This window comes from Thamnophis elegans, chromosome 7 (genome assembly GCF_009769535.1).
Source record: "Thamnophis elegans isolate rThaEle1 chromosome 7, rThaEle1.pri, whole genome shotgun sequence".
NCBI classification, from domain to species: domain Eukaryota; kingdom Metazoa; phylum Chordata; class Lepidosauria; order Squamata; family Colubridae; genus Thamnophis; species Thamnophis elegans.
Genome location: NC_045547.1, coordinates 36,162,327 through 36,176,596, shown reverse-complemented (window position 1 = coordinate 36,176,596; position 14,270 = coordinate 36,162,327). Strand labels below are relative to the sequence as shown.

Genomic DNA, 14,270 nt, shown 5'->3' with positions numbered 1-14,270 from the left:
TTGTAGGTAGTCAGTTTGTGAAATTTTGCTGCACCCAGTGATCAAGTGGTCGACTGTCTCATCTTTCTCATTACAGAGGTGACATTTGCTATTGGTGGCAACATGTTGAATTTTTGCCTTCATGCAGTTTGTGGCTAAGGCTTGTTCTTGAGCTGCCAAAATAAAGCCTTCTGTTTCTTTTTTCAGTACTCCTGATCTTAACCAGGTCCAAGTTAGTTTTTGGTCAGCTTTGCCTTCAATACTTTTCAAGTATTGGCCATGCATAGCTTTGCTTTTCCAATTTTCAGCTTGCTTCTCAATTCTTCTGTCAGGCCTGCAGTTATATTCCTTTTAGGATATTTGGCCTGCCACACTCTCTATTATTTTTCTATGCTGTTTCATTAGTGTAGTAATTGGGAGGGAGAATAGTAAGGAGTAGAATTGTAGAAATTGTCATTTCATTCTAGAAGCCCAAGGTCATTCTTTGTCTCTGCACCTCTGCACCTGACCGGAATCAGATGGATGGAAATGCCAGCGTGCAGAGGAAGATGGTACCATGTGATAAACTTGTGGGTGTGGAGGCTAGATATTGAACTTTCAACTGGGTGGGAACCCAGGAAGTTTCAGATTTGGGATTCCACAGTTTGTTGCCAACATGTCTGTCTTATTAAATTTGAACTTTAAGGATAGCTCTGCCTTGAATTCTGATTTAATTCTGCATGATATTTGGAAAGCTGAGATCTTCTTTCTTATATTCAGCTTTTGACTTAGTTGTCTTCAAAAGGCCTCCTTTATTTACTTCCTTAATCATTGGTTCTTCGCTTTTCTGGATGTAATCATTCAAGCTGTGTCTTTCTTCTTCCACAGTCTGCTTTACTTGTAGGAGTCCTCGACCACCCTCTGCTCTTGGTAGATATAATCGGTCAACATCACTTTTAGGGTGCAAAGCATGATTCATTGTCATCATTATTATCATCATTATTATTATTGCAACAACAGAATTGTATGATAGCAGCCAGTTGTTTTGCCGGATTTGGCATTGATTGCTAGTTGGGCCCCACACAGGGGCCTAGGACGTCATAACATATTTTCGTAATATGTGTGCAGATCCAAGCAGTGCGGCTTTTTGCATTTGACTAATGGTGATTTTGTCAATTTTAACTGTTTTAAATGTAATCCAGTGCTTTTGGAATAGCACCCAGTGTGCTGATTACCACTGGAATTACCACTGCTGGTTTGTGCCATAATCGTTGAATTTCGATTTTTAAATCCTGGTATTTTGCAATTTTTTCATATTCCTTCTTGTCAACCCTTCTATCACCTGGTATTGCGATGTCTATGATTGCAACCTTATTTTTCTCAACCAGTGTGATGTCTGGTGTATTATGCGCCAGTATTTTGTCCGTTTGTATGCGAAAATCCCACGAGATCTTGAGCATCTGATTTTCGGTGACCTTTTCAGGCTTATGTTCCCACCAGTTTGTTGCTGTTTTAATATTATAATTTTTGCACAAATTCCAATGGATCATTTGTGCTACTGAATTGTGCCGCAATTTATAATCAGTCTGCGCAATTTTTTTACAGCAGCTGAGTATGTGATCAACAGTTTCATCAGCTTCTTTGCAAGGTCTGCCTTTGGCATCATCAGAGGATTTTTCGATTTTGGCCTTAATGGCATTTATGCAGATAGCTTGTTCTTGCACAGCCAGGATTAGTGACTCTTTTTCTTTCTTTAATGTACCTGCTGTTAACCATAACCAAGTTTTTTCACTGTCCACTTTATTTTTTATTTTTTCCAGAAATTGGCCATGCAATGCTTTGTTCTGCCAACTCTCCATTCTTGATTTTATCACATCTTTTCTGTATTCTTGTTTCATCTGTTGGACATTCAATAGATTTTTGTTCTTTACTTCGATTAATAGATGTTCTTGACTTTCTCTTAAATAATCAGCCAGTGCATGTTTATTGTTGTAGTTGTAGTTGTAGTTGTAGTTGTAGTTGTAGTTGTTGTTGTTGAAGAAGAAGAAGAAGAAGAAGAAGAAGAAGAAGAAGAAGAAGAAGAAGAAGAAGAAGAAGAAGAAGAAGAAGAAGAAGAAGGAGGAGGAGGAGTCATTAGCTTTCTTGGTTTTTTGGTCCAAACTGTGCAGTTCAGCTTGTGTCCAGTTAATAACTCCAGATGTGTATTGTATCATTATTATTATTATAGTTCATTGCACATTCAGCCAGATGTTCAGACTCAATTTGGCATTTTTGTCCACTTATTGAGTCCTTCCCAAGGACCTTTTATTAGTACTCTTTGTTTTCTTTTGTCTCAGTCATTCTCCTTGTATTTGGAGATTTATTTTTGTTACCTTCTCCAGTTTTTTCTCTTCTCCTTATACATTTCTACTGCCACATCCATTATACAAACTTTCTTGTCCTTCTTACCAACAGTTGTTAAGTCTCTGGTGTATACGGCAGGTACTTGAATTTTAAAGTCCCAGAGCACTTTAGCTTTTTAATTCAACAACTTCATAGAAGTTAAAGATGTTATTCTGTTAAGTCTCAGAAGAGCCCAAATGAAGAACAGTATGAAGACCACAGGTAAAAAAAATAACTTGTTAACAATATTTCAAAATTCTTAGGTTTTAAAAATTGTGATTATATAATTAAACTAGCTTTATTGTTTTTAAAACTATTAGGAATATCTTCTCTATATATACAATTTCATAAAAAAATATTGAGAATATTTAAGAAACTAAAAATTGCTGAGATTTATGAGCATATAACAGATTATGTAGCAATTGAGGAATTAAAACTTTTTGTTAGTATTATATGAATCTTGATTAGATGGACATTGTGAACAGAAATAAAATGAACAGCTTGCTTCTTTAAAAAAAGGAAATGAGGCACATGTAATTAAGGGAACTAATATTTTACAGAATGCTTATATTCATTTCTTCAAATGATCAGTACTTAGAATTTTTATTTTTACAGATTCTCCATTTGCACATTTACAGTTATATACTATGTGCTACACATATATATCTTTTAATCAGCAGCTTCTTCAAGATTGAATTCAAATCTATTGAGGATAGACACTGAACTCTTGAGGATAGGTTTAGGACATATAACGGAGAAATTATAGCACTCCTATACATACGACCAAAAGTATGAATCTGGAATATAGATAATATCTTTGTCACAATATAAAAGTAATAACGAGAAGATACATGAAATAATCAACATCTTCAAAGGAATAAAATTCCTAAGAGACAATGAAAGCAACAACACACTATCCTGGATATTGTTCCTGGATATTCCTATCAACAGAGGAAGCAGCGGAAAATTAGAAACATGTCTATTGCAAAACTACCCACATGAACCAAGTGCTCTACTACCAAAATTACCATCCAATTTTCTATAAGTGAAGTTGTAAGGTGTAAGAACTTTATTGACTACAGCAATCCACAACACCAGAAAAAGGAAGCAACTGTCTAAATAGCATCTTCCCAAAAAAATGGTTACCCACAAACCTTTATCAGAAAGTGCCTGACCATTTAACTCACTACAGCACAAAAAGGATAACAACTCCATACTTCAAAATCAACGTAGAAAGAAAGACTATTACAATCATCCATCACCACAAACCAAACCAAGCCCTCCAAAACATCAACATTCAAGAGCTAATGAAAACTCCTTAATTTCACAATAAATGGATAATACTAGCCATAATTTCAACTGGAACACTGTGAACATCCTAAACCAAGCTAAATCCCCAAACACTAGGGAGTTCTTGGAAGCTCCACTCTCAGACAAATTAGCCATCAACAGGCACAATGAGCAACATTTACACAGCATTTAAAAAAAAACAATAAAAAAAGCTAAAGATCAGAATACCTCATTACCAGCAATGAACACCTAGATAAGCAGGAATTAATACCAGGATTAAGGCAGTTAGTTAGTTAGCAGTTAGCAGTTAGACTTATATACCGCTTCATAGGCCTTTCAGGCCTCTCTAAGCGGTTTACAGAGAGTCAGCATATTGCCCCCAACAATCTGGGTCCTCATTTTACCCACCTCGGAAGGATGGAAGGCTGAGTCAACCCTGAGCCGGTGAGATTTGAACCGCTGACCTGCTGATCTAGCAGTAGCCTGCAGTGCTGCATTTAACCACTGCGCCACCTCGGCAGACACACAATCAAACAGTAAACAATGTAATCAATGAACTACCAAGGAGAAAACAACAACCCCATCAATACTGACCGGCAAGTTACTATATATAAACAGAGAACAAACCCCACTCTCCTCTAGAAGATGTTACCTAGTTTGGTAATGAAACGTCTGCAAACAAGCAAGCTCAGAGAGCACCAAGGAATCCACAGGATAGGCAATAATTAGTTTTATTAGACCTTACCAAATGTTTAATATACTCACAGGTGCTGACGGTAATTTAATACTTAAGGGTGTCTATAAAGTCTGTAAAATTATTATGCTGCTTACTGAAATAGTCTGTCAGACATTCAGGCCAGAAGTGTAACACTTTATTGATAGACTCTATTTCACAGAATGCAATGTGCAAATGATCTAGTAATCAGTAAAGCTGTCTTCAGTTTGTGTGAAATGTACTTTAGAGAAAATACCAGTTACAGCATTACATAGGTCCTAGAACTCACTGGATAAGAGTAAATTTGGGTTATTTTTAAAGGCATTGTTTTAAATACAAATATACTTGTCAGGGATAAGCAACCAGAACACATCTGTGAATAGACGAAGCAATTCCTTTATTGTTGAACATTATTTACAAGAATCTTGCCAGACTGACTGTCTTCTCTTGGGAAAAGGCAAATATAGTCTTAAAGATTTGATCACAAACATTTTCTCCCCAAATTCTCCACTCCATGCTGGAATGTCTCTTTTCTCTCCCTAGAGGTGGCTCTTCTCCTTCAGCTTCCACCAGTACTTTTGTATATCTGTTTACTTGATTTCCTGCTGCCTTTCTGTTAGCATGAAATATTTTATGCGACTTGTAGTATGAAACACACACACACAGATAAGTCCAATGTTTTTAAAATAAAAACAAATACATTAAATATATATAATATATTCACTGAACATTCAACACACGATGAGAGCAATTTTATAAAATGTAGGAGAAGGCAAATATAGTTCTCAAGAGAATGATTTTTCAGCTAAGACTGATATATAGAAACCACCATTTATTTTTAAATCATAGTATTCCATTTAATTTCCAGGCTTACCACCTACGTTTTAAAATAGTTTTCCTAATAAACTGATAAATGCTGGGCTGAGTTGCATCTCCAGGCAACTTATTTCCTTATGGTTCATTAAATTACCCTTTATCTAAATCCTAACCAGAATTATTTTAATTGGGGTAGGAAACAAAGCTTTGCATTCATTTTGTCTTGTATGTCTTTCCCCTGTTGCTACTTTTGTCAACACTAATTCCTGGAGACTGGGGGGGGGGGGGGAGATCTCAGGAAATAGATCTCCAAATGAGCATAAGAGCAGTTACAAAATAACCAAGTTTATTAAAGCACAAATATAATGTTAAATTCCTCTGCTGGAATCAGTATAGAAAATAGAGAATATAGAAAAGATGAAGAGGATGAAACAGCTGATATAAACAAGATTTAGAAGAACCAAGGATGTAAATTAAAGTTAGACATAATTAAAAAAATAAAAAATAAAATAAAACCATATTGATAATCTGATTTCTCAATCACCAGGACCGGGAGGCCCTTCGGATAGTCAATCATGCCCTCGTCACCTCAAGACTGGATTACTGTAACACGCTCTACATGGGGCTGCCCTTGAAGATGTGTTCGAAGACTTCAGCTTGTCCAGAACTCAGCCGCGCGAGCGATTGTGGGTGCACCTCGGTACACCCACGTTACATCTATCCTCCATGAGCTGCACTGGCTGCCCATTGGTCTCCGCGTCAAGCTTCAAGGTGCTAGTCGTTACGTTTAAAGCCCTACATGGTATCGGACCTGGGTACTTGAGAGACTGCCTCCTGCCAGTCACCTCCCAAAGACCTATTAGATCCCACAGACTAGGCCTCCTCCGAATTCCATCTGCCGGCCAATGTCGGCTGGCGACTCCTCGGAGGAGGGCCTTCTCTGTGGCTGCTCTGGCTCTCTGGAACGATCTCCCTGTGGAGATCCGGACCCTTACTACCCTCTTGGCCTTCCGCAAAGCAGTTAAGACCTGGCTTTTCCGGCAGGCCTGGGGCTGTTGAACTATCCAGCCCCATTCGAGGTTATGGCTGTTGTAGAATTTTAAATTGTTGTTTTTTTATTTTATTTTTTGTATCCCCTCCCTTTTTATTGTTAGCCGCCCTGAGTCTCTCGGGAATAGGGAGGCATACAAACTTAATAAAATGAAATGAATGAAATGAAATCAATTAGAACTATTTGCTTTTCCCTAGAATTACTTAGCCCAAATTTTTTGTGCAACATATTTTCTGGCAGTGGGATAAGCCAAATTCTTAATATCTCAATAACCTTTTATTTTTCAAATACGCTCTTACTATGCTGACCTTTGGCTATTATAACCATAGTAAATGTTGAAGAAATTTCATCCTCCAGATAGATACCAATTTTTGCATTCCATCATTGGTCGGGGGGTGAGGGAGAAGTGGTTGGCTAACGGAAAATATTGAGTATTGCAAGAAGGTAAAAATGATGAAGAAATAAACCTAAGACAAGGGTGATGTGCAAATATACATGTTTTGAACATTATTTTTGAAAAAATCATCTTTATACACAGAAAAGAACGTAAGACTTAAGAAATGTTTACTCTTCATTCTAATTCAAATGAATTAGCACTGATGAAATTAATGGAAAGACTCCAGCCGATGAAGGATTTTGTCAAACAAAATTTTAAAATACTATTGGTAGATATTTTCAGACAATTTATAGAGCAAGAATTAAAAACAAATGACTGATGATGATAATAATAATATTATATACATACATGTATATGTATATGTATGTGTGTGTATATATGTGTGTGTGTGTATGTGTATGTATGTATATATGTATGTATGTATTTATTTATTTATTTATTTATGTATGTGACTACATCCAGAAAAGTGAAGAACCAATGATTAAGGAAGTAAATAAAGGAGGCCTTTTGAAGACAACCAAGTCGAAAACTGAATACAAGAAAGAAGTAATTGAGAAGCGAGCTGAAAAATTGGAAAAGCAAAGCTATGTATGGCTGATATTTGAAAAGTATTGAAGGAAAAAGCTGCCCAAAAGCTAATTTGGACCTGGTTAAGATCAGGAGTACTGAAAAAAGAAACAGAAGGCTTTATTTTAGCAGCTCAAGAACAAGCCTTAGCCACAAATTGCATGAAGGCAAACATTCAGCATGTTACTACCAACAGCAAATGCTGCCTCTGTAATGAGAAAAATGAGACAGTCAACCACTTAATCAGTGGGTGCAGCAAAATTTCACAAACTGACTACCTACAACGCCATAACTGCGTTGCTAAGATCATTCACTGGAAATTGTGCCAAAAGTTTGGATTTGAGTACAGCAAAAACCACTGGGAGCATCAGGTTGAGAAGATTTTAGAGAATGAGAAAGTCAAGTTCTTGTGGGATTTCAGAATTCAGGCTGACAGGCACTTGGCCCACAATACACCTGACATAACAATAGTTGAAAAGAAAAAAGTTTGGTTCATTTACATTGCAATACTTGGTAATACATGAATTGAAGATAAGCAGCAAGAAAAAAATCACAAAGTACTCGCACTTGCAAATAGAAGTTGAGCGACTGTGGAAAAAGAAATCGTGTGTTGTCCTGATTGTAATTGGAGCCCTTGGAGCAATACCTAAAGGGCTACCTCGCTATTTAGAAATTCTAAATTTATTGGACTTGAACATTCTGATTCTACAAAAAAACCACCCGACTTGGAACAGCTAATATCCTCCGACGTTACCTTAACAGTTCCTAGGTTCTTGGTTAGGACTCGAGCTGTTGAGCTACCAACCAGCCCCAAACGCTGTGAATCTCACCAAAGATTAACATAATAATAATAATAATAATAATAATAATAATAACAACAACAACAACAACAATAACAATAACAACAACAACACTTTGATGTGTGTGTGTGTATGTGTGTGTGTGTATACTTGGTTAATTTTAAAGCCCATATAAAATATTTAACTATGAGTATTAGATAAATAAATGTGTCACTTAATTTCTTATATAGGTAGTTCTTGCTTATGACTTCCTTGTTCAATGACTGTTAGAATTTATGACAGTGATGCAAAACCTTATAACCAATCCTTTAAAAGCAAAGAAAAGCTAAATCTAAGAACATAAGCACAATTACACTTTCACTGTTCCAATTGTCACCAATAAATGAGGACTTGGACCAGGACTTAAAAATCAAAATCCAACGATTCTGGCACAAACCAGCAGTGGTAATTCCAGTGGTAATCGGCACACTGGGTGCTATTCCAAAAGCACTGGAACTACATTTAAAACAGTTAAAAATTGACAAAATCACCATCAGTCAAATGCAAAAAGCCGCACTGCTTGGATCTGCATGCATATTACAAAAATACGTTACAACGTCCTAGGCTCCTGGGTGGGGCCCGACTAGTAACCAATGCCAAATCCGGTGAAACAACTGGCCGCTGTGATACAATTCTGTTGTTATGATAACAACAACAACAACACTTTGATATGTGTCTGTGTATACTTGGTTAATTTTAAAGCCCATATAAAATATTTAACTATGAGTATTAGATAAATAAATGTGTCACTTAATTTCTTATATAGGTAGTTTTTGCTTATGACTTCCTTGTTCAATGACTGTTAGAATTTATGACAGTGATGCAAAACCTTATAACCAATCCTTTAAAAGCAAAGAAAAGCTAAAGTAAGAACATAAGCACAATTACACTTTCACTGTTCCAATTGTCATGAGGACTTGGTTTTGGTACTCATAAAATAATTATAAATAATTATTCAGCGACCTGGATTTTAGCTTTCATCATCACCCATTGTGTTAAACTTCAATGTTTTGTTTACCTGGTATATTATTTTCTTCAATGCTGTCCTCAATAGACGCAGTGGAGCAGTTGGCTGGACTAACTGGAGAGCTGGAATTAAAGCTCGCGTATCTTACACAGGAGTTGATTTCAAAATAGTCGTGACTCTGATTTAATCGATTAAATTCAAAAGCTGATACTATTGATGTACGTTGCTTGGCCTGCAAAAATAAATTAATTAGAAGTAGACGCTACAACTACAGCTCACTGCCTCTGTTCAGTTTTTAAAACCAGATGCTAAAAATTGTTACTAACTTCTTTAAACACACTTACTTATAAAATACCTATTCCATTCTCTATAACCAAAGTTGCACTGAAAATTACCATATTTTTCGGACTATAAGATGCACATAGTTTTTGAGAAGGAAAACAAGAAAAAAAATCTGCCTCTGTCTCTGCCTCCCAGAAATTTGCTTCCTTGCAGCAAACAGCAAACAGCCTGGCCAGCTTCAGCAAAGCCTGATTTAGCATGAGCAGCTGATTGGTGGTTGGATCTGAATCCCAGAATACCACCTGTCAGCTGTTCCAGGCTGCAGGGATTGCCATTGCCACTGTCGCCACCCATCGCCACTGCTGCCTATTGTCGCCTTTACACATTTTCGGCCTCTGCATGTCCAATTTTCAGCCTGTTCCAGGTGGCGGGGATAGGCGGTGGTGGCAGTGATCACACAATAAGCCCCCCCCCCCGATAATAAGGCCCAAGCAAAATTTTGGGGGGTCAAAAGAAAATAAGACCCTGTCACAGTACTTATTCAATGTCTAAACTTAATTGAAGTCTGTGGCAAGATTCCCACTGGATTCACTTAGAGAACATTACTCAATTAATCATTCATTATATCATTCAGTATTTTTGAAAGAGTGGATGAATTAATGAAATAAGGACCTCATTATTAACCTTGAAGATTACTCATCATTTTAAAAATCAAATTATTTTGATACATGTATATCCAATGCACAGGGCTAGACTGAAGGGACATGATATAAGGGAAGACATGCAAGCACGCCCACACTAAGAGATGTACTACCAAACACAATTTGGGTAGAGAACGTTTTTCTGCATCACTTACAATGCTAGAATTTAAAGTGCTTTGCTGAATTAAATGTGGGGGATGATTTTTCTTCTGAAAACAGTCCCTGGTGCCATAAAGATCGGGGACTACTGTCATATAGTGCAGAGATCCCCAGCCTTTGAGCTGTGGACTAGTACCAGCCCATGGCCTTGGGAACTGCACCACACAAGCAACAGGAGAGCAAGCAAAGCTTTATCTATTCATGCATGGGATCTAGATTGCATATGAAACCACCACTCCCTGGGCCATGGAAAAATTGTCTTCCACAAAACTGGTCCCTGGTGACAGAATGGTTGGGGACCACTGATATAGTGAATCTGACCAGGAATAGGGACCTTAATGTTCCTTGAATTCTTTCCCAAGGGAAATACAACTGGTCTTAGAATCAATAGAGCTGGAAGGGACCTTGGAGGTTTTCTAGTCCAACCGCCTGCTTAGGCAGGAAACCCTACACCACTTCAGACAAATGGTTATCCAATCTCTTCTTAAAAACTTCCAGTGTTGGAGCATTCACAACTTCTGGAGGTAAGTTTTTCCACTGATTAATTGTTCTAACTGTCAGGAAATTTCTCCTTAGTTCTAGGTTGCTTTTCTCCTTGATTAGTTTCCATCTATCACTTCTTGGTCTACCCTCAGGTGCCTTGGAAAATAGTTTGACTCCCACTTCTTTGTGGCAGCCCATGGGATATTGGAACATCATGTCTTCCTAATCCTTTTCATTAAACTAGACATAGCCAGTTCCTGCAACCGTTCTTCATATGTTTTAGCTTCCAGTCCCCTAATCCTCTTTGTTGCTCTTCTCTGCACTCTTTTTAGAGTCTCAACATCTTTTTTACATTGTACTAGCCAAAACTGCATGCAGTATTCCAAGTGTGGCCTTATCAGGGCATTATAAAGTGGTATTAACATTTCATGTGATCTTGATTATATCCCTCTATTTATGCAGTCTAGAACTGTGTTGGCTTTTTTGGCAGCTGCAGCACACTGCTGGTTCACATTTAAATGGTTGCCCACTAGGACAACTATTAGGTCTGCAGACAATGTTGTTTTAAGAAATAATTAATGTATGAGACATTATGGAGATACTGAGAAATTAATGGAAGGAAGAACATATTTTAAAGACAAGATAAAAAACATGCAAAATAGCAAGAAACCTGGGAAGAGTTTCAAACCATACAAAAAGGATCTCCTTTAGACTCTCCTGGCTAATTAAGTCTTCCTGGGGGTATTGTGTAGTTAGATTCTGATGAAGGTTAACTCCATAGTTGTTCTACTACCTCTTAAGAAGATCTTGGTTTGCCCCTACTCAAAAAACCGTTCCTGGATCCCATGATACTGAGCAACCTTTATTTGGTGTCTAATGTCCCTAGGGAAAGCTATAAGAGGGTGATTGCGCAGCAACTTTAGCAGATCTTGAATGAAGTGGGTTATTTGGATCCCTTTCAATGAATACTAAGTCCTAGGCATGGAATGGAGATATCATTGGTTGCACTTTTGGATGCTCTTTGGCACCAGCAGCACAGAGTAGTGCACCTATCCTAGCTCTCAGCAGCCTCTCAGCAGCAGAAGTCTAAATACTGGATACTGATTCTTGGAGTTAGAAGTCTTGCCTTTGGCCCATATTAAGTGGTATTCCATGGAGTTCAGTATTCTCTTCACACCTATTTAACGTGTACATGAAGTCCTTGGGTTCATTTGTTGTTGTGTGTACTGATGATACCTAGATGTATAGCTCTTTCCTGGCAAACTAAGCAGTGCTGTTGATATCCTGCTCAGTGCCTGGAGACTGTGAGGCAATAAATCAAACTAAAAATTAAATATATAATTGCCAACGTTAGGAATGTATACAATTCCAAATCAATCACACTTGAAAACAAGTGTACATAAATGATTGATCTGGTTTCACTTTGCTGGATTTCTGATTTAAATCATTTTGTACAAATCCGGAATAAGCATTTAAAAGCATATATGGTTTCTATACAGGCCAGCTAAGCAATCTCCAATGTTTTACTGTTTTATTAATCAACTGACTTTAATTTATTCCACAAATGATATTAATTCACATGCAAAAGCAAGCAAAGCACCAAGTAAAGTATTGAAAGCTGACTTATTCTTCCACTGAAAACAAAAGAGCAAGGAAACATTAATTGGGCTCTGTGTTGCTCCGGCACAGAAAGAATGCCAAATGTTTGTTGCCCACAAGCTCTCTTCTAATATCTACCAAAGAATGGCAATGTAGATAAATACATTTATTTAGAAAGAACAAACTTAATGACAATAAACTACCTTTGGGGGAAAATATTTTACCAAATGTTTAATATTATAAACTGATCTGTACCTTTTAATTAATTTTTTATTGTTTCCTGCTTCCATTTAATATAGTTTGGGAGATCATTCACTTGGATAACCATTTGTCCAGGGTGGTATAAGGATTCCTGCTTTGGGCATGGGTTTGGAGTAGAAGACCCCCTTTGGAGTAGAAGACCTCCAGACCTATGATTCCATACTTCAACTGCTATTTAATTTGGTTGGCTATGATTCAGTTGACTAATCTTTGATATCTTCAGGATGACAAATCACTGTGACCTCAACCATATAATTTGCAGAATTCAATGAATATCAGTGGAGATAAATGTGCCCTAGGTCAATGAGATAAAAAAAGAACACCAATGGCAGGAACAAAAACAGAAGAGAAGTAAGCTAAGCAAGTTAAATATATATACAATATAACAGTAATGTGTATCAAAAATTAGGCAAAAGAAGTGGTCATTAAGAGTAATAACATCCAATACAAAACTTAGATAAACTCTTTCAATTAAGACCTTCCCGGCCTTCTGTAAAGCCACTAAGTCCTGGCTGCTCCAGCAGGCCGGGGGCTGTTGAAGTATCCAGCCCCACGGTAACTACGATTGTTGTTGTATTTTAAATTGTTGTTTGTCTTATTTATTCCCTTTCCCCTTTTTATTGTAAGCCGCCCGGAGTCCTCCGGGAGTGGGCGGCATACAAGACTAATAAACTAACTAACTAACTTATTTAAAATTAAGTATATAAATATCAATAGAAGAGAACATTTGTAGCTCAGGGTTGAACATTGGAGTCTTTGATGCTCTCTGAGCTTGGTTATTTGATTGCAGAGATTTTGTTACCAAACTGTAACATCATCAGTGCTAGAAGGGAATGGGGTTTTGTCTTGTTTTATGTACTAGTGGTTTGCCTGATCAGCATTGGAAGTGGTCTTGGTGGTTCCCTAATTAGGTTGTTCTTTAACTGTTAACTGGTTTGTCAGACAAAGAAGTGTAGTGTATTTAACACTAAAACAATAATATAGATTCATGTCTTCATATCCAAACAAGATACAACTATCTGCAATGTTTAGGAATTTTATTTCAAAATCTTTAAATGAGCCACATTACAATGTTCATATTGGAAACCTGAAAGAGAAAAACATTGTCTTCGGATAAACTCAAATGAAATATCTATTTATGACTACTCACCTGAGGTCGTATAACTTTTACTATATTTTTCAGTGCAGTATCTGGTGATGGAGGAGAGCAGTCAGGTGTTGGGCCTGTTGAACTGTTTCTATGGTTACCAGTACCTGGTGCAGTAATTGCTACTTGCGGTGCATTATCTATGAATAAAAATAGTGTTCTGGTGATTATACATTATTACACAGAATATACTGTGAAAACAGAAAATGGCTTTAAAGACAAATGATTCAGTATTTTATAATTTATTATAATTATTAGATCTATAATTCATATTGTTTGCATTCAGATTGAGATATTCATTTATTGTTTTCTACAAAGCTTGTCACTGATCACAGCTAATGCTTAGCATTTCAATGCAGAAAACTATTCATGTGCAGAAATAGGTTTATGTTCATTGGCTGCCTGTCAAAACTAGAGAGGAAACTGGAAGTGTAAGAGGGAAATTAGGAATATTAGTATAATACTTACTGTACTTAAAAATGGATAGATGGTTAAAAATTATAGTTCTGATATCTTCTGTATAGGTATGGAAAAATATACTAAAGACTTTCTAAGTTCCAACAGGTGGTATTAACTTGTGGGAAAATTAGCTGTCTATTAGGACCTTCCTCAACTTCATTCACCAGGATGTGAACTGGTAACTGGACTGCCCCATC

General features: G+C 36.9%; 1 protein-coding gene across 7 annotated transcripts in view; it reads right to left on the bottom strand.

The window, feature by feature from the left end:
* The window catches only part of ANKS1B (ankyrin repeat and sterile alpha motif domain containing 1B), a 303,824-nt gene that overhangs the window by 220,505 nt on the left and 69,049 nt on the right, over window positions 1-14,270 (bottom strand). For 6 of the 7 annotated variants that reach the window (XM_032221357.1, XM_032221359.1, XM_032221367.1 and 3 more), the window contains exons 11-12: window positions 13,618-13,754; window positions 9,034-9,214 (exon numbers count right to left, since the gene is read on the bottom strand). In XM_032221357.1, coding sequence (XP_032077248.1) covers window positions 9,034-9,214; window positions 13,618-13,754 — 318 coding nt within the window. Of the gene's footprint in view, window positions 1-9,016; window positions 9,215-13,617; window positions 13,755-14,270 lie in introns of all 7 variants that reach the window. The other variant, XM_032221361.1, reaches the window with a different exon arrangement.